Consider the following 19,725-nt stretch of genomic DNA (forward strand, 5'->3'; position numbering starts at 1 on the left):
GGGCATAAAGGATGGGTGAACACCATCCTACCTTGAAAACAGGAAAATATAAATAACTGATGTGGAAGATACTTAAGGGACAATGCAAAGTAGAGCTAATTTGCTAACAGAGGACAAATATAAATTGCACAGTGGGTGTATTTTACTTTTTAAATTCATATCTATGATTTTTTGTATCCCTAGTACTACTGTTGTACCATATTGTCAAAAAAACCCAGTTAATTTTGCTTTGGTCTCATTATTTTCATTGCATAAAAGTACTACATTTAAAATGTCATATGAACAAATTTATATTCACTACAGGTCCATTAAGAGCCTTTCTATAGAATGAATACTGTATATGCTTCCACCTGGCTCACTCATCTTCTGAGATAGCTGGATGACAAGAAGGGCATTTCAGGTTTGTAGGACATTTCTTATTTTAACTTCAACAGCATTGCTGCATTTTGGTAGTACTCAATATTTAATACTATATCAGAAGAGAGCTTTCTGAATTAATTAAATCTTTCATACTGTATATACTCTATATTTGAGTCAAATTGTTTGGTTTTACGTATGCATTATTCAGAGTAATTTTATTTGGAACTTTTCAGAAGTATTCTTTGCAGTCTCATCTGTAGGAGAGTTTATGGAATATCATGGTGGTTGTCAGAATGAAAAGCTTCACTTTTTTAACTGAAAAATTGTGACTACAAAGTGTAGAAATAGTATTGGCTCTATCCAGTCTTCTCGTGATAGTAACATGCACACTGAAGACACTCTACAGATTGGCAACACATCTGTTGTCTTTTAAGAATACAGCAGCAATAATAATATGAACATCTCATGGTCAGTTCATTGTACTTAGTGCATCATTTATTTGCCAGATCAGAAATAATGATCAAATTAATAATCTGTTAAAGTCTAAAGATTCTGTATTACATAAAATTTTCTTCCCCCTGCCCCCAATGCATATGTATATAAATAAAACAATAAAATCTCCATATCTGAAACGTGTGGTTCTGACTCATTTTTATGAGAGTCTGACTCATTTTTTAAAAATCTTCTTGGCCAAATGAGAACAAAATTCCTTCACAAAGATGATTCATTTACTGATTAGAAGGTATATGGAAGTGGCCATTAGGGGGTGATGTTCCTAAAACAAAACTACCCCAAATGAATAAAATAGTTTCTATGCATGATTTTTCTCTTATTTTCATCACGGCACATAAGTTTTATCTTCAGTGTATTCATTTGAATCATCCTCATCTATGTCAATGTAAGAACAGAACTTATCTCTATACGACTTAATGTACCGAGAAGTAAAAAGAAAAATCATAGTAGAAAAAGGAAATGAATAGACGTTGTTTTGCATAAAGTCTGCACTAAGTTAAAAGCTAAAACAGGAAGGAAGTTATCACTACTATGGTAGATGGGAGTGCTTCGGTGACATGTGCTTGCTTTTGAGAAAATCAGAACTCTTCAGATTAGTACTAGGAATAATTACCATGGTTTTTTTCTGTTTACCTGAATTTTTCAAAATCCATGAAGGTGAGTGATCAGCTTTATAAATAGCCTTTTACATATTCTAAAGTCTGATTGCAATTGAAAAGCTGGCATGTGCTTTCCTAAAAGCGATGCTTAGGATGCTGTACTCATATGGACTTTGCAAAGCATATAGATTTTTTTTGTTAGATTTTTAACCAACAGAGTTGATTATCTGTGGTAATTTGAAAGGATTTTGTCATTCATTATGTACACTGCAAAATTTTTGGTAACTATTTCCATGCAACTGTACTTTTACTGTCTTCATCATTAAGAAAGTAGTCAAAATATGTATGTTCTTTTATAGCAGGTACTCATGTCTTAAAAAAAACCCAAACTTTTTTTAAGTGTCTATAGTTAAATGCCTATAAAACTTTGTACAATTACTATCTGGTATGAGATGCTGTCTGTGAAAGATATGCAGTGGTAACCTGACAAAAAATAGCACAGAATAGGTATAACAGTGAAGCAAATCTTTTAACATAAATCCCAAATACATCTTGGTGATCCTAAAGGTCAATACTGGATTTAGGATGGATGCAAAATCTATATGTGTAAGGTATGCATTCAGTGCTTTCTTAAAAATCCATAAATAAATTAATATTAAAATAGTTTTGTCGCATCCATTCCTAAGTAAGCTTTTGAATAGATAAATGTTATAATAAAAAGCATCCCTTTGACAAATGGTGTGTGTTCCCAGGCATGATGAAATAAATTATTCATGAAGGATAATTTTCTGCAGGAAAAATCAAAATATATCCAGATTAGGTTACTTATGTTTACATTTCTATGTTCATTAACCACAAAGAATAAACATGTAACTAGAATAGAATTTATAGATTTTTGTAGTTTATAAATGAACAAACCTGGTAAGCTGCCGTGAGTTTTGAATATCATAAAATTGATGAGTCAGTTTAAGATGTTGGAATAATTAATGTTTTAATTCCATGCAGAAGTAATCAAAGTATTTGCTAGCACAAAATGCAAATACACAATGACATGACTATTAGCAGAAGAAAACATTGACCTTACAGTCAGACATCAGAATAATTGCATTTTTCCATGATAACTTTCCTAGATTGCTCTTACTGTTGATGCTTTATGCTGCAATAGGATAATCCCTGCAATTCTGATATCTACATACGATCTTAATCACAGTGAGTCTAAAATAAGATTGTGAAGTATATGAGCAGAATACAGCGCCAAATTAGATTTCGAAAATTAGAACCATTGTCATATTTTGGATGTTCTAAAAACTATATAATTACATAACGGACTGTGTAACAATGTCTGAATCACATGAGAAAGTAAATATGTTGAACTATTTATTTTGAAAATTCCAAGGGACCTGGGTCTCTAGTTCATTGGAAACCTTGTGTTGGAAACTGTTTTTATTTCAGATGTTGTGGCAAACCTAAAATGTAGAGAATTACTTTGCTGTAGATATTTCAAATTGCTGGTTACCCCGTGAAGCCTCACCAAACAGATTTGTTGTTGGAAATCTTTGAGATGTGAAACACAGTCAGCGTGTCTTCCTCTGTGAGGAGTTCCTAAAGGAGTGGCAGAGACCTCCTAATTGCACAGGCTTTTCTAAGATCACATTAACGGTGTGGGTACTTCATAACCTCTGAAATGGCAGGCAAGCCAAGTATACAGATAGAAGTAAATGAAACTTGGATGTTTTATCCCAGGGGAAGTTCCAGAATTTATTTTCATTCCAGAGTGGGAATAAAAATGGAAATTTCTCATTAAACAGAAATTTAGGGGGAAATCAATTTGCAAAAACCCAAGCCTTTAAAAATTTATCAAAAGAATACGGTTCAGCATTGCCAAAAGTGAAACATTTCCTTTATATTTGTAAAGCAACCCACTTGTTTGGTTACAAGTCATTGAACCTTTAAACTACATTGCTTTAGAGCAGGAGGTTGTTGTTTGGAGTCTGATGCTCTCAATCCCAGTCCTGTCCTCTGGGTCCAGCTACTTGATGGAGTGCATCTCCTGTAATCTCAGTTGTGTATTCCTCAATTTGTACTGTAGGCCTTGTATCTCTGCAATATTATGTGATGACTATCATTTCTGTAAGGAAGTGATAAAAAAATGCGATTTTACATACTGCTGAATTGATTCAAAACAGAATACAACAGAGCAAATGAAAAAAGGTTAAGGCAATCCAAAATGAAATATTTTTTTTATTTTCTTAATGAGAAGCAAGTTTTTTACAAATTCAGATCTTCCCTGTGAATAATTTGATTTTAATCGAGTTGGATTTTATATGGGAAACCACCCTGTAAATAGAGCCTTAATAAAGGAATTTCGTAATCACAGCACTTCCTAACATCAAGCAAGTGGGCTACAGACCTTTGCATATAAAGCAGTTTCCTAGAGATACTTCGCATGGTTTCACCTCAGTGATCCTCTTAACTCTTCAGGCTGTCTATGTTCGGATTGCACAAAACTCTTTCCACATTTCTGGTGATGTTTACTTTTAGGAGGGTGCTTCCCAGTCCTGCAGTCAGGAGCAAGCCTCTTGTGGGTATGGCTCCTGTCTGCCATGTAATCCATGGGGAAAGTCTGGACTTTTTGCAGCCCTGCTTAAAGTGTTCAACAATATATAGCTTAACATGCCTTTTACTTATCTACATGGCTCACGGGCAGCTCTGGAGCCTGTTTAGCTGTTTGTCAATCCAAAATGGACTTCATAGTGCTGCACATAGACTGCTGTCACAGTGCAGTCAGCAGATTCCCAAGTCTGTGCAAATTTCTTGGTGAAAGGGGTATGGTAGGGAATTACCATTAGTTGACCTGGAGAGCTGTAGCAGTGGTTTTAGACTGGTTGCCCAGATGCACACATGCCTTGCTGTGAGAGCAGAATAAGCATTCAATTTCTGCTCCTGGCTCATCTCCTAGCTCATGTCAGAGAAGCTCTGCACAAAACGCCTCCTTCAGCTGGAAGAATTTGACCTCAGGAGCTTGCTTCACTCCAGGTTGCATAGGTCAGATCGTAAGCATTTCAAAGAAAATGTTTTGACTCACCTCAGGGAAAGATCAAGCCATAAATTTTGTCTGACATTTTTCCTGTTTGTATTAAAATGAATTATTTTCTTACCTGCATAGGATGTGTATTTTACATTTCAATTTATTATGTTTTATAAGGATTTTATGACTCTCTGATGTAGTATTAGTAAAGTGAAGATAATTGACTTTGGCATTGGATTTTGGATTTTATTTCTGTATCCTGTCTGAAATCGTTCACTGAAGAGTTTCTGAGGTCAGCCTGCTGTGATGCAAGCACAGGTGGCCTGTTGAAGCTATCAGATTGCAGCTGAGCACTGGAGCAATTAAAGGCTATGTTTTACTCTCTATACATAAGGATTTATGAACATACTACTCCAATTACTCATAATGGGAGTTAGCTGCAAAATTTCCTCTTCACAGAGATGCAAGGGTACTACTAGAATTGGAAGCTCAGCTACAAAACTATAGGTTAGTGCTGCATCAACTCTGGGAGGTGGTTATTTGTATTCACAAATACATACTTCATGTTGGGGTCCCAGAAGTTTTTTATTCTTCATTTTCCTTCCCTATTGAAAAAAATAGTTCTAAGTTAACTCAAGTAAAAATCCAGGATTTGTACAATAAAGCCCTACTTTAATGTGGAAAACAGCTAAAATAACACTCATTAATAATTAATTCTATGGTTTTTTTGCTACTTGCCAGAACTGCATTAATGTACTCTAGATACAGTAATTTGATACTGAAATTTGACTATGAATACCAAACCCAATGGTCACAATTAAGATTGGTGTTTGTTGACTGAATATAAGAGAATGTGAAGGGTGTGGTTGGAGGATTCAGCAGCATTTCTGTGTATTTTCACTGTGTGGTTTCAATGTCATTAGAAAGAAAGTTTTTGTTCCAATTATAGCTGTTTTACAACATAATTGCACTGGTGCATTGCAACTGCAGAGTTCCAGGGCTGAGTTCCCCCTTCAAACACGAGTGCTTTCATCTTCTTTTCAAGTACGATCAAATCAGAGCAGCTTTGAAACAGGAACGTGACTACATACCACCACAAATTTAAATTAGTATTACAAGAGATTTCATACAGTTCAGCAATAAAGCCAGCATCTAGGTTGTGGGAAGACTCTGTGCTTGCTTTTTCTCACTTCTTCAAGCATTTAATGTGCTGCCATAACCCTCAAGAAAGAAAGTGTGTTTCACCATAAGATGTGTAAAGGATCTATCACATGATGCTTCCATGCATGTATTTGTCCATGTGTCCTCTATGATTGTCTTGCTAATATAGTACTTTTTTTTTTCAGCTAACACTGTAATTGTGTCATGTGTAGATACCTGTTCATCAAATAACACCAGTTTTCCACTTTGTACTTTTAACAATTCTTGCAAAAGATCGGTACATCAAAGAAGAGAAAACCAGACTATTTTACTGAAGGCCATTGTAAATCATTCCAATTTCCAAAATGTTCCATGTATTTGCCAGTCCTCCAGGAAGGAACAACAGTCTCATACTAAACACATGGAGTGTGAATCCAACAGAGATGTGAATGTCGATCGCAAAGGATTAGGGTCAGTAGCTGAAAAAAGTAAGTAGAGGAAGACAAATACTTAATTTTGAAGTCATTAATTACAACATAAAGACATGTTTTTATTTCATAGTTAAAAGAAAATTATAATATGCTGCTGGGTCTCTATGGTCCTTACAAATCTATGAACAATGGGTTTTTTTTAGCTTGTCTTTGTGTCACCGAAATTCGGGAATGAAAGAAAACTCCTTAACACCAATTTAGCATTAAGAAGCAGGCATTTCCTTTGTTGCAGCGCTGGGTGTCAGAAGGGTAGTTCCTCAAATCAGGCACCCCTAATGCTGGTTCTCTTGTCATATTTATACACCAATGTTACAAAGATTACAAAGTGGTACACTCCCCGTTACAATAATTGGTTCATATTTCTTCGCCTAGTATGCAAACTAGAACGCATGCTCAGTTCCCTTCTCCACCTCTATCTTTTGAGTAGGTGGTATAATTTGGGTAGGGGGCTTATGGGTCGGTGGTCGTGGGGACTCTGGCCCAAATTACCTTTCCCCTAGTTTCTCAGTATTTCAGTGTTGGCAATTGTTTGCTATATGCCTCAGAAAGATAGGGATGTTGCTGGAGGCAATTAATGTCCTCCCTTTCTGCAAAGTATGTACATAAGGACCTTGAAGTGTCTTGTAGCTCCTCCTTTTTCTCATGATGTGTAGCAGGTGCTCATTCTAAGAATCGTTAGCCTTCTACCTAAAGTAATAATGAATAGTTTCTTATCACATATAATACAAGTAGGCCTTCATTACAGGCCTTTCTTCTTGGCTACATTTTCTTATTATGTATAATATAAGCAGGCCTTTGTTACAGGCCTATCTTTTGGCTACATTTGCATGGCTAGAAAATACAGATTTTATGCCAGATTCTCAGTGGTATTCATTCCTGGCTGTCAGTGAAACATGTCGGTAGCAAAATGCTGATTTCTTTTCTTTGAGGATCTTGTATAAAATCATGGGGGAGTGTGTCATCTTCAGGGGCCTTTGTATTGGTCTGCAAGGAGGGTGCTGTGAGAAGAGAGTGCCTTATCCAGCAGCCTCCTGGAATATTTCTGTTGCAAATTTGACCTCTGCCATCTGGCTTGTATGAATGCTTTTATATCCCCATCTTTATTCTTTTAATCTTGCTAAATTTTCTAAAGTATTTATTTTTAGGGAGTGTAGTTTCTGATCAGTTTTCACACTGAATTTGCTTTTAAATTTCTTTGTGGAACTCTACATGTAGATTGCTGATACTATATGACGATAGGTTGTGAGCAAGTATCTGAAGAACCAATTCAAAGATGTTAAATATTCACATGGCAGCTATACAAGAAATAACCATTTTTGCGCTTGTAGTCTATGATACCCACAACTGTGTAGTACCAGAAATGGTCTTGCGTGTTTCATAGAAGGCAGCACTGAATAAGGACTGGTACAGCAATACAGAGAAGAGTTCAGCAACATTCACATTTTTTCAGAGCAGCAGCAGCGTATTCCTTCTGTGCCATATACTCTTGCAAAGTACCTGGAAACTTTTAGGGAAGAGGGTGCCTCTGAATTTTGCTTTCCTAACATTGTCAGCAACAGGGGCAACAAGCCAAGTCCTGAGTATAAGAAATGCAGTTCTTTTCCAATGGCATCATTTTCTTATTACACAATAGCTGTCTTTTAACCAGTATGGAAAATAATAAAACAGAAAATATGTGGACAAGCTCTGTTCTCAGTTATACCTATACAAGTCTAACACTTTTGACAATGTCTTGCCTACCTATGTTTCTTGTTGACATTGTGCAAGTCTCACAGGTTGTGTGGTTTGAAGTGAAACAAGGACCTTCTGCAACTGATAGCAGATAGACTAGATGCATGCTTCAAATCTCTATCATCATATGGCTTTTACTTGGTTTTTATTTTTTTCATAGCCTGATTTTTTGTTTATTGCCTTTGACAACAGACAACAAAACAACAGGAAACTGAAAAACACTGAAGCTGGTAGTAAAACAAAAAAGGCGCCATAATTTGCAGTGGAAATATATTTTGTGCAGATAATCAATACTCTTCAGATCTCTTCAGAATAACTTTACATGGTATCCTTTTGTCCATTTTATCATAATCAATAATGTAAAAGCCTACTGTATATTTTTGCAAATGAGATAGAGAACTTTTTTATGTTCTTTCTGAGAGTTGTCTGTCTACCACATGTTGTATAACAGTTCTGTTTTAATTTTTAGTTCCAAAAGAAAAAGGCTCACTTGAAGTGAAAACAGAAGATGTTATTTATTTTTATAAATATTTTAATTTCACTATGGTTTCTGAGAAAGAAAAAGTAGAGTATAATACTTACTACCTGCTGGAAATCCACATCAACAATTCTACAGTCGGAGGAAGAAATGCAACCGAAGAATACCTAAATCATTCCTGTCTAGTGGCAATGATGGAAGACCAAAATGATTGTATAAATATTTCACTGCAACTGAAGTCTTACGTGGAATGTAAGTTACAAAGGAGAGTCAGGGTGGAAAACAAACCAGAAACAATATCAATCTTGCAAAAAATATCCAGTAGGTAGTTCTCTGCTTTCAGCAACCATTTGAAAGTATTTAAGTATTTCACAAGAAAATAATACAATTTTGATCATCTCTTAGTAAAAGATCATCTTTAGTAGGCAACTGACAGTTTTTTATAGTGATTTAAAGCAGGTTTAGCTGTGGGGTTTTTTTTCCCCTAGAAGCAACACAGCAAAGTGTCTGTACATTTTTTTGCTTAGCAGTGACAGACTCACAAATTGCATGTATGACAAAACCTGGTATTACTTTTTTCCTCTCCACTCCCTGATAATGGCATAATTCTGTTGCCTTGGAGGTAAATAAAAAAATTCCTGTTAACTTCAGTGGCAGAAGAAGCAGGAGACAGGTTTGACTTCTCTTAATGTCGTACTGCAACATCCTATTATAAATCCTTAGTACAGTACACTTAAAAGAGAAATCTTCAGCTGAGCTAGGCTTAGTTTTCCCAGAGGACAGCCTGTCAGCTTTTTAAATTTCTCTTTGTGCTGCAGGAGTTTTTTGGCTGATTGCCTGACCATGGTCAGGTCTTCCAGCATGTTTATATCCAATGTCTGCCATCTGGGAATTGCTGAATTATTACATTAATTTAGTTTTGTATGGAAAATATGTTTGATGCTGTACCTTTGCTGGTAAAAAATACGTGTTTTGGAGTTGGCTAAACCTGTGTTGAATAAGTCCAGGTAAAATCCTAGCGAAGAGAGGGCAGCTTATTTTTTTAAAAAAAGTAAGTAGGTCTAGCTATGAGAGGAGTATAGTTTGTAACTTGCCCTGCTAACTTGTGTCAAAACTATAAGTGTATATATATACACTTTTATATATATATATATAAGTAATATGTATATACTATAAACTTTGCTAATGGTGATTTACCTGGGCAGTAGTTATCTCAAATTAACAATAAAAATTAACAATGCATCATCTTTTTTTCTATTTACTTCAAAACAAAGCTAGAGGGATGCTCAGGGCTTTGACTAGGCAAGGTTGATATACAAGTCATTACAAGTCACTCCAAGATGGGGTATGGTATTCTGTTTGAAAGGCGCCTAATGACTGTATAAAAGATATTTTGGGTTCTAAATTAGGAGGGATGAGTTGTTCTTACCTCAAAGAGCCGTAGGGTTATTGGCAGTTACTTCATGACTTCTCAGTGGAGGAGACACACGAGGGAAGTTGCTGTAGGTCTAATTATCCTGTTCCAAATCAAGGAAAGGAAAACAGTGGTTTGGCTATAGTCTGTAATTTGATTTTATATGAGTCATAGTAACATAGTTGGTTTTTAAAATAGTTATTTGACAATGCTAAGGTATGCATTAACATGCAGCTGCCAAAGAAGTTTGAAAGGTCTTTCAAACAACCAGGGAGAAAAGTTCCCCATGTCCTTTCTCTGTGGTATATAGTCCTGGCTTGTACTAGTTACTGAACTGTTCCCTGCGGAATGTGAGTGCATTTCTGCGGCAGCTGTTGTCCGAAGAACAGCCTACCTCCTACACCCAGTCCCACGCTGATTCTCCCCCAAGGCAGCTTTGGTTAAAAGAACACCCCTCGCAGGGTTCTGTTGGTGGCATTTCCTCACTTTTTGATAAGAAAATGTCTATATCTGGAATCTTACCGTCTTCCATATGTGAAGACAGACCAGGAGGTTGAGAATGCCAGTACAGGTCAGTGTTGGAGAGTGGACCAATTCCTTCCGTTCTCCATCCAAACAAAGAGGGGATATATATTACCATTGTTGTACCTTAAATATAAATGTTGATCTTTGAAGTATTTTCTTCCTGGCTGAGTTGCATATAATAGTTTATACAAATAGGAAAAATTTTCATTCACTTAGCTACGTATAACTATTTCAGACATGGGAAGATAGATACAGGTGAAAATGAAGCTAAACTCTAGATAGAAAACAAATTCAAACAACAAAGAAGGCTGAAAGAAAAAGGCATAATCTTCTGTTTTGCTTTAAATTTTCATCTGTAGGGATAGGCATGTTCAGATAACCTACCAGGATAGATTGTTCTACTTTTTTTCTGCCAGTGTTTTCCTGCTTCATTTTCTCTTTTCCACATTTCATGGACAGATCCAATGTGTATGTCGAAGATCATTTGGCTCACTATGATTCCGGTAGTTTTTGTGTTTACTATTTCAATCGTCATCTACAAAATAGTCCAAGAAAATAAACAAAACTGTAAGTAACACAAAGTTAATGTGCATGAATTTAAATGTCTGTGCAATGAAAAAATGTATTAATTCACAATAACAAAGCTGTTGATTATTAATGTGGTTCAAACACCAATATTTTAATTGTAATATTGTAAAAGGTTCTTATAGAGGGACTGAAGTACTCAGATGTTTGATAGTATCACCTCTCACCTCTGAATTGTGGATGCAAATCCAAGCTTGTTGATGGTGAATGAAATATGGCTTTTTTTGATAGATGCTTGGTGGCCTATGATCCTTGGTGATATGAACTTCTGGTTTCAGACTGATTCCAGTAGATAAAACAATTACAGTTGAACCGCATTGAAGGTCTTAAGCAGAAATGCCAATGACCAATATAAGCAGATTGAAATACCCTTTCCTTCCCGAAGATGATTCATCTCGGTCATGGCCAAGAAAAATTACAGGATAGATATGAGGAGATATGCACTCAGCTGTCTGTCCTGAAAACTGGTTATCTAAATTCAGCAGTGGTGTAATCCCATACAGGTCAACCAAACTATGCCTTCTTAACCTCAGAGCTGAATTAAGCCCAGATAACATTTCTTCTCTTTGCTGTTATTTCAGCAAATACAATAGTGCTGCGATCTCTGAATCAGCACTATTGGCTATTCCTAGTGGTTAAAACTTTGCTATGAAAGAATTTGTCCTTAGTTCAGAGACTGAGACAACTGTTTCTACAGAATGCCTTCACCAGCCAAGACAGGCTCTTCCTATGCAGTTCACTTGGGATGCAGGCTGAAATTGGGATGTACAGTATTTCTTCTAGCAATATACAATGAAGAAAGTAAGAATAAAAGTGTAGGAGTAGCCTGAGCAGGAGACTTTTGAGCAATCAAGATAAAGTCCTCTGCACAAAAACAGTGCAGAAAGTTGACCCATTGTCAGCTGCTGGTCTTTTTTTTTCATCCCAAGTCAGAGGTAAGTGGTACAGGGAGCACACTTCCTTTCACCAGTGTGAAAAGCATGTTACTTAACCTGTTACCTGAGATAATAGCTCTTAGATGCTTTTCACAGCAATTTCCAGACTTTCTGCCAGTGTCAGCCCTGGGTGGACAGAATGCCTCCAGAGAACCAGCATTTAGTTGGTATTACCAGGCACATGTCCATTGCCCTTGTAGTCCAGAGCTGCCGAATAGGGACCTTGGTCACAGGGTTAATAAAAAAATGATAAGCCATATCCAGTCCTCTGATCATCCTTACTGTAGCCACAGGCAATTTTGTAATGAAAGAGCAATAGGAGACTAGCTTTAATCATAACTGAACAGAAGGAAGAGTGCCCATACACAAAATGTTTCTGTGATTTTTTTTGCATAATGTAAATATTTTATGCATATATTTTAATGAATAAGCAAAATAGTTTCTTAAAATGGCAAATCTGTGCATACTCCCCCAAATGATTAGAGAAACTCCTTATGAGATTATCTTGGTAAAAATACATGATCTTTTACTTATTGCTAGACCCAAATTCTGAGACTTATTTTATGTATATAAAAATCCCACAAAGTGTAAATTAGGTCTTTATAAGTGAGCTATTAAATGCTCTAATTTAAAGGACTTTTAGTTGTAATTTCAAAGCTACCTATAAATGTTGTGAGTATGATTTTCTATGCTTTAAGTCATAACATCCCATTTTTAGTGCAGAACTATTAGTAGTGATGATTAATGATTTATTGTCTTTATTCTTAAGGTTTTTCAGAATTGTCATGGACACAAGCAGGGAGGAGAAGATGCCCTTTTGAGGCTTCTAATTACTGACTTGCTTATAGAATACATTTTCTGTTAATAGAGGAAGACTCTTTTTATTAGTTAAATTTATAACATTAAAAACAACTTCAATGTGTTAGTGACAAAAAGACAAGCACATAAAAACCAGATTTAAGGGTTGTATTCCTTATGTGTATATATTATGATGCCACCTTTAATTGCAAGTCTACATACTGCTTGTTTCAGTGCTGCCCAAGGAACACAGCGGAATATTACTATATGCCTAAAACAGCTGCTAAGAATTTTTACAATCATAATTCAGTTAGTAGTTTTTCTCTTAATTTCTGAGCACTACTGAAAGTTGTTAAGAAATACGGAATTATTCATCTTCCTCTTCCAAGACATTCTGCTAGGCAGACTTTGAAAATCTCTGAAACATTAATGAAGTTATTTCCATGAGTGTATAAAATAACATATCCAAATAAAATTGGTGGAGGTTACTACCGATCCATGACAAAGGAGCTAAATTAGAAATTACTCCTTTTGCCTTTTCCCTTCTATTCCTGTCTTCCAGAGCTTCCTGTGACATTAACTGTTACAGTGCATGCATTAGATCTCCACTGGCATTCATAAAAAAATCATGACTTAAATAATCCTAGTTCAGTGAATTTCTTAAAGGTGAAGTTTTCTAGTGTTCTCAAAAGAAAAAGATAAAAATCAATTCTGTTATGTAGAGTTGGAGCAAGCCTGTCATCAGAAGCTGACTGAGCCTTGGAACTGTTGTCACTGTAGAACAGGGCTAACCATAACAGTTGCACAATCAATTGCAATAACCCCACCAAGAGCACAGTATTAAGAGAGCAGCCAAGGGTGGAAAGACTGAGAAATTTATGAACTGGGTGCTGAAGACAGTCAGAGGTGTTCAACCCAGCTCTATCTTTCTCTGGATGGTGTAGAGCTTGCTCTCCAACTGTGCTTCCAAAGATGAACACCTCACACTTGCAAAGAATCTGTCAGCTTCCTAGGATGCCAGTGTGCTCCATCCTTGCTATTCCGCTGTCAGCAGTGTGAGGCTGAATCTGTAGTGGGACGTGTACTTCTTTGATAAACTTCCAAAATTTGTTCAAGGTATACAGTATAGAGGAGGGAAGGAATAATTTAAAAGGGGCAAACCTGAATGGAATTTCCAAAAAATTTCATTCAGGAAAATATAAAACATCCAGCCCTAGGTTTTCCTCATCACCTTATTTCAAAACCTTCCTGTGTTTTTCATGAAAGGTTTTGAGCAGCTTAAGAATAAGGTGTTTACCAGCTTTCCATCTAATCAGTGTCATATGTAATTCTATAGTTGATGATAATGCATTTTGTTTAAAACAGATTGTAAACACAGAGTAACAGCGATTTCTACTATTCGAAGAAGAAAGAGTTCTAGACGTGCAAGAAGAACCATATCTGCTACTAAAATTCATCCTTTGCCTGGTAAGTAATAGAAAAGTAAAATAAAAACCTAACAAATCTTGAGGCATGAGGAGGTCAAGAAAGACCTTTTAAGTCTTTCCTGTCAGAGGATGCTTCAGGATTTTTTCAGAGTTACCTTGATCCTATATAAATTTGATCTGGCTTATGTTATGGAAAAATTTTTATTTCACAAATAAATAATTCTGATGATGAAACTATAAGAAGACTTATGTATATCATGTGGGAATGCTTCTCCCAGTCTTCTGAATGTGTTGCATTAATGACTTTGGGTTTTTTACCTCCTTTTAATTTTTGATCATGTTGTGTGCCGCATTTGAGGTTTGGCAGCTGAGTGCTTTGTGTGCATATGAAAAGTATACAGACGTACACACGTGTATATACGCTCTATGTGTTTATGACTCTTGACAAAACCTGCTACCAAAGGGTGGAATGGAGGGCTGTAGCAGGACTCAGAGAATGACTCTGCTGGCACTTTGTAGCCTATTTCTAGGGGAAATTTCCCACAAAGTACAATTTTCTAGTCTCAGATAGAAATTAAACTGTGGTCTTCTGAGAGTGTAGTATGTTTAGCACAGATAAATTAAATGGCATGGTCGAAACACAAAATTTTGGCTCCAGATATTATGATTTGGTAACAAATCTCTGTGTGAAGGGAAATTAGCAGCTGTAGCTCTGAGAGTTACTGATATTGCTGGAAGAGTCATATGCTTTAATAAATTCTGTGGATTCTGGTTTCAGGGAGGGAGCTCTATCTTTAAAAAGATTAACATGGACATATAGAATAATAGCTCTTAATGGCAAACCAACCTCCCTCCAAAACAAGAGCAACTACAAAGCCAGCAAATGAAAAAAAGGTTTTAAATTTGGCCAGGCATGGGTACCTCCTTGTTTGTTTTGTCAGTTCTTCAGGAGTAAGGGGACACTCAATAATTTCTCTCTACAACTCAGTAACTCATGGCATTTCAATTTCACCTAGGAAAGAGTGAATAGCTCCCTGTCTGTCTGATCTCTCCTGGGAGTACAATTTATGGTCCTCGCTTTTAAAGCACTGGCTACCTCTAAGATGTATTTATGAGCTCATTATTTTCATCCCGCAGGAAAGGAATTATCTTTTTGACATCTTTTGTCTTGAGTAGCTTCACTAATACCATACCTGTTTTATCTGTGTGTTCACAATGACATTTTTAGTGTTATATATCCAAAGGCATTTTTGATGATGGAGTTTTATGGAAATTCAAATCTCATTTTACTAGATTTTAATGAAGAGAATAAGAATGCCATATTGGTTGGTCATTCTTACTAATATGTTCCTCCCACTTCAATCTATCCATTTAACTCAGAAAGATGCTTAGTTGCATGAACTGATAGCAGGTTTTATTTTAATATGAAATTCCTTGATTTCACACATCATAATTCCAGTCAATCCAGTCAGTTTCCTGATTTATAAATTAATAAATTTATACTGGAATCAAAACCATATGAAAAGAGTTTATTTTTACCACAGTTGCTAAGTTTAAGATTTGCTACTGTGATAAGGGATTATAAATAGCTATAGATGACTTCTTCAACAGCCCTTGATAGTATTTTCACTATCATTAGTGCATAGCTTGGAATCTTGAAACAAAACATTGAGATCCACTGAAGACAGTACAACCACCCTGGAAACACTGTAATGAGAATAAGTAACTATATATCTGAGAGGATGTGACAGTATCTCATAGAGATGAAAAGATGTATAGTGCTAAAAGGTTATTCAAAGTTCAGAAAGGATTAGGGAAGAAAAAGAAGGAAACCTATACTTTGAGAATGAGAATGATTTCCTAGGTAGGCTCAGGAAATTACTATCTTAATATCACTGTGGTCTGACAAAAAGATAATTTACAGCACGGATGCTAGTTTTGTGAAACTGTTAGTGGTTCCATTAATTACCATTAAGTCTGATGGCCAGAGGAAAGGAGGAAAAATTTTCTCCAGGGTAGGATTAAAATTACAGCCTTCCAAATTCATGGTACTACGAAGGATTAAGCACATATAGTGAGGACAGGGGAGCTTTAAAGCATTCTGGTCATAAATGTTGACAAAACGATGTCTGTGCTGTTAAGCAAAAAAAGTATGCAGTGGAGCATGGGCTGTACAGAGCATGTTTTCTAGACTTTGGATCTGTTCCTGCCATTGCATTTTTGTAAAACAGTCCCTTGAATGGTATGAATTGACAAAACGCAGTTGCCCTTAAATGCAGCCACAAGAGAAGGGAAAGAGTATAGGGTGCTTTTTCTTCAGTGCAAGAGGTAAGTACTCTATAAGTGGCTGATCTGTATTTCCAGATACAGAACATTTTTGTATCAAATGGGACTTGATAGTAGTAGCACATGGGAAGTGATCCATAGAAGAAAAGTCAATTCCTTGCTTTGTGTTCATGACAGAGAATCTTAGGGAGATTCCCACGTAAGAAACTTTTATTGCAAGAATTTCTTTGAGGAGCTTACTCAAATTGAAGAGGCAGTAGAATAGGTTTTGGAACAACTTAATAAATTAGTAATAGCAATTAGAAGGAGCAGATGATATTCCCCACAGTGTTTTGAAAGAACTCAGATAGAAACTGCTAAACTGTCATGTGCAGCTTACTGCTTAAATCAGCCTCAGGTCCAGAGGAAGGGAAGGCAGCTCTACTTACTCTGCTCCTATACCTTTCCCTGAGCCCACTTTCCCTAAAGCACTTTAGGACCTTTTTCACTACTAGCAACTGATTAAGTATAGCTATTCTCATATGGCTATATCCTAAAAAATTTAAGCCTGGGGACATGGCACAGAATTACTTGTTGAGAGCAGGCCACTGTGTGTGAACTGTACACTGCATTATTTTTTTTTTAAAAAAAAGAAGAAAAAGAAGTGGCACAGGAAACAGATGGCATAAATCAGGGTGTTTAATACCTAGACTGAATCTGCCTAACAGGGTCTTTTCATACTGGAAGTTTCATTAATATAATTATATGGGTTATACTTAAGTGTGAATTTATATTACTAGAAGTTTACCACTATTAATTCCCATTTAGACCTTCTTTTCCTAGCATAAGAATGACATTCCTTGTTTATGTTTATCTTATTTTGAAACCAGCAGTAGGTCTATTGGAAAAAAGACCTGCTCCCATTGCTATGCTAGAGTGGGACTATGCAGACAGGGAATCATATTGTTAATATCATCATGTTATTACTCTACAGTCAGTGCGGGCAACCTTAGTTCAAACGTAAAGCCTTGTTCTTCAATGCTTAAACAGTATACTTCTCTCATTTTCAGTGATACTCCATTGGCTCACAAAATCAGAGTTTGGTTTGTCACATTTTAGGATACAAATACAGGATTCCTTGACTCACTTGTCTGGCTCACAGTAATGCAAAGTCAGTTCTGATGGATGGTAATTTTATAACTCATCCTGAAAGATGGACATTGTAGGATCATAGTGACAACCAGGACTCAGAGAATAAAACCTCAGGGTTGCTGGCCTGCAGTTGTTTTCTGGACTGTTTAGATTTTGTGACGTCCAAAGCATTTGATACAAGTGGGCTTGACAGCTGTAATTTGCACATAAGAAAAAACAAGATAATTTTTCTCTCAGTCATTTGAATTCCTGTATGGTTTTCTGTGCTATCCTATTAAGATAATAGTTCCTCTCCTACAAGATTAGAGGAAATAGCTGAAATTCTGCCATCTCTCTGATGTATTGCTACAGCTTCGGGTTAGTTGGCAGGTTGGAAACAGAAGCACACGCTGGCTCAGTAGCATCAGGGCTGGCATCCCCGTGAATTCAGACTCACTCCTCCTTGTATTCTGCAATACATTTTCTTTTTAGCAAAGAGGACAGTCAAGAGACATCTTCTACAGCAGCAAATAGATGCAAAGCCAAGAAACTTGGCCACATGAAGCATCACCTATTTGATTCTAATCCTTCTCAGTTCCTGACATAGCTGAATAGTTGCCTTTTCCTCTGCAACTTTGATGAATAATGCTGGGAAAAGCAAAGCTTGTCACAGTATTCAACTCAGACTTACATGTTTCTGAGATGCAACATTTCCAGAGAAAAATGTGAAGTCTTATTACCACTTTGGGTCTTTTTTTATGTTTCAGAAAGGAGGATAAAATCTATAGGATGCAAGTAATTTTAGGGAGTTTTTCATAGCCCCTATATGCTTTCAGTAGAGCACTGATGCCCAAATGGCCATTTCTCTGCTCAGTTTGCGTGCATGCAGAACGGTGTTACACACAGGCTCTGAAGGGATAAGCAGCCTACATTCCCATTCTCTCTAGGTTCATCCTGAGTGTGAAACAAGATCCACTGCTGTTTTTAAAATGACCCCAGTTTTATTTTAACTTTGCTTTTCATATTCAGTTGCTTAATTACAAGATCAAAATTCCACTTCTTAATTGCATTTGTAAAGAGAGAAGTCCAAATGATGTAGTAAGTGGAGAAGGGATGTAGCCACATCTAAGTGACGTGGTTCATCGTTTTGTTATGAACTCAGTAGAAAACCCATTCGTAGGTTTACAGAAGTTATGGTGGGGACAGGATGGACCTGGACTTAAGGTATTATTTGTGTTCTACAGTAGTTCTTTGAAAAATGCATTATATCAACAACTCTGACTTCATTAGCCTGACAATGCGATTTCTGCATTTCTTTATCTGTATCCCAGTAAGGTATCATATCAGTATCTGTGTTGCCAATGTGCTAAAGGCATCATCACACCTTTCTCTGCTTCTGAGGTGCATGCTGTCATCTTTGTTAACGTGTGGATGATGCCCAGAAGCTCTCCCTGTGTGTATGACAAGTTAGCTGAGGCCGCATCACATGTTCCTGAGTGGCAATCTGGGCTGCCCTTAGGCAAAAATGAATCAGAAAGTTCACACTCTAAATTTTGGTTGTTTCTGCTTACCTGGCCAACCATAGGTTTCCATATTTTGGGAGAGTCAGTTAACCCCAAATTCGCATGCCTTTCTATTTTCACTACTAGTAAAATTTCCAAGAGCAATTTACTTGCCTACCTTCAAGCTGCTTCCCAGGGAGACTCAGGATCAGCAGGTTGTAGTCCCACTAGTATCAAGAGGAAGTTAAATACAAAACATGGTTAGTACTTTCAAGAGTTCTGACATGTATCTGCATCTCTAGGCGCTGAAATCCCACTGAAAAGCTGGCTGTCCACCTCTGCCTTGTGTTCAGATAGCTCTCAATTATTTTCAAACTTGCAAATTCAACATTTAACACTCTGCAAGTATATTTACTGTTTAATAATAATGATAAAAATTATTTTAACTTTCAATAGTGAAAACCAGCAAACAACAGATTCCACTTACTGCACAGTCCACAAAGATACTGCCCATAATTCCTGAACAAGAGCATTGTTGTGTGGGTGTATCAACTGTAGAAGGTAAGTAAATATCTTATGACTCTGATTATTCTGTTTTGCCTCATATTTTTAGAATTAATAGTATGCACTATCTGCTCAAAATAAATGACTAATACTTCTAGCCAAGTATATGAGATGATAAACTGGAAAATGTGTTTTGTGAGAGCTAGGTGGCAGGGAAACAAAATCAATTTTCCTTCTGCTACCAAGAGTCATCTATAAACTAACGTGTTAGCCTTTTAAACCCTGTGTCTCCCTGAAGG

At 36.5% G+C, this 19,725-nt stretch overlaps 1 protein-coding gene and 2 long non-coding RNA genes across 5 annotated transcripts in view; 1 reads left to right on the forward strand and 2 right to left on the reverse strand.

Moving 5' to 3' along the window:
* Positions 1–1,418: 1,418 nt before the first annotated feature.
* The window catches only part of TMEM156 (transmembrane protein 156), a 30,115-nt gene continuing 11,808 nt past the window's right edge, over positions 1,419–19,725 (forward strand). For both annotated transcript variants that reach the window (XR_012835378.1, XM_075752320.1), the window contains exons 1-6: positions 1,419–1,530; positions 5,847–6,128; positions 8,332–8,592; positions 10,739–10,846; positions 13,963–14,064; positions 19,379–19,483. Coding sequence is in view for 1 of the 2 variants with exons in the window: in XM_075752320.1 (XP_075608435.1) it covers positions 1,431–1,530; positions 5,847–6,128; positions 8,332–8,592; positions 10,739–10,846; positions 13,963–14,064; positions 19,379–19,483 (958 nt within the window). In the remaining variant the exon portion in view is untranslated. The remainder of the gene's footprint in view (positions 1,531–5,846; positions 6,129–8,331; positions 8,593–10,738; positions 10,847–13,962; positions 14,065–19,378; positions 19,484–19,725) is intronic.
* Positions 2,938–9,863, reverse strand: LOC142601765 (uncharacterized). 2 transcript variants are annotated; one of them, XR_012835379.1, is made up of 3 exons: positions 6,953–8,338; positions 5,878–6,279; positions 2,938–3,600 (listed from the first exon to the last, which is right to left on the reverse strand). It is a non-coding gene; the product is annotated as an uncharacterized LOC142601765 (long non-coding RNA). The 2 variants fall into 2 exon arrangements; XR_012835380.1 differs by lacking the exon at positions 2,938–3,600 and adding an exon at positions 9,770–9,863 and having other exon boundaries at positions 6,122–6,279; positions 6,953–8,522.
* On the reverse strand, positions 10,276–19,417 carry LOC142601766 (uncharacterized). Its single transcript, XR_012835381.1, has 3 exons — positions 19,101–19,417; positions 10,664–10,814; positions 10,276–10,402 (listed from the first exon to the last, which is right to left on the reverse strand). It is a non-coding gene; the product is annotated as an uncharacterized LOC142601766 (long non-coding RNA).

Source organism: Balearica regulorum, chromosome 4 (genome assembly GCF_011004875.1).
Source record: "Balearica regulorum gibbericeps isolate bBalReg1 chromosome 4, bBalReg1.pri, whole genome shotgun sequence".
In the NCBI taxonomy this organism is placed as follows: Eukaryota; Metazoa; Chordata; class Aves; order Gruiformes; family Gruidae; genus Balearica; species Balearica regulorum.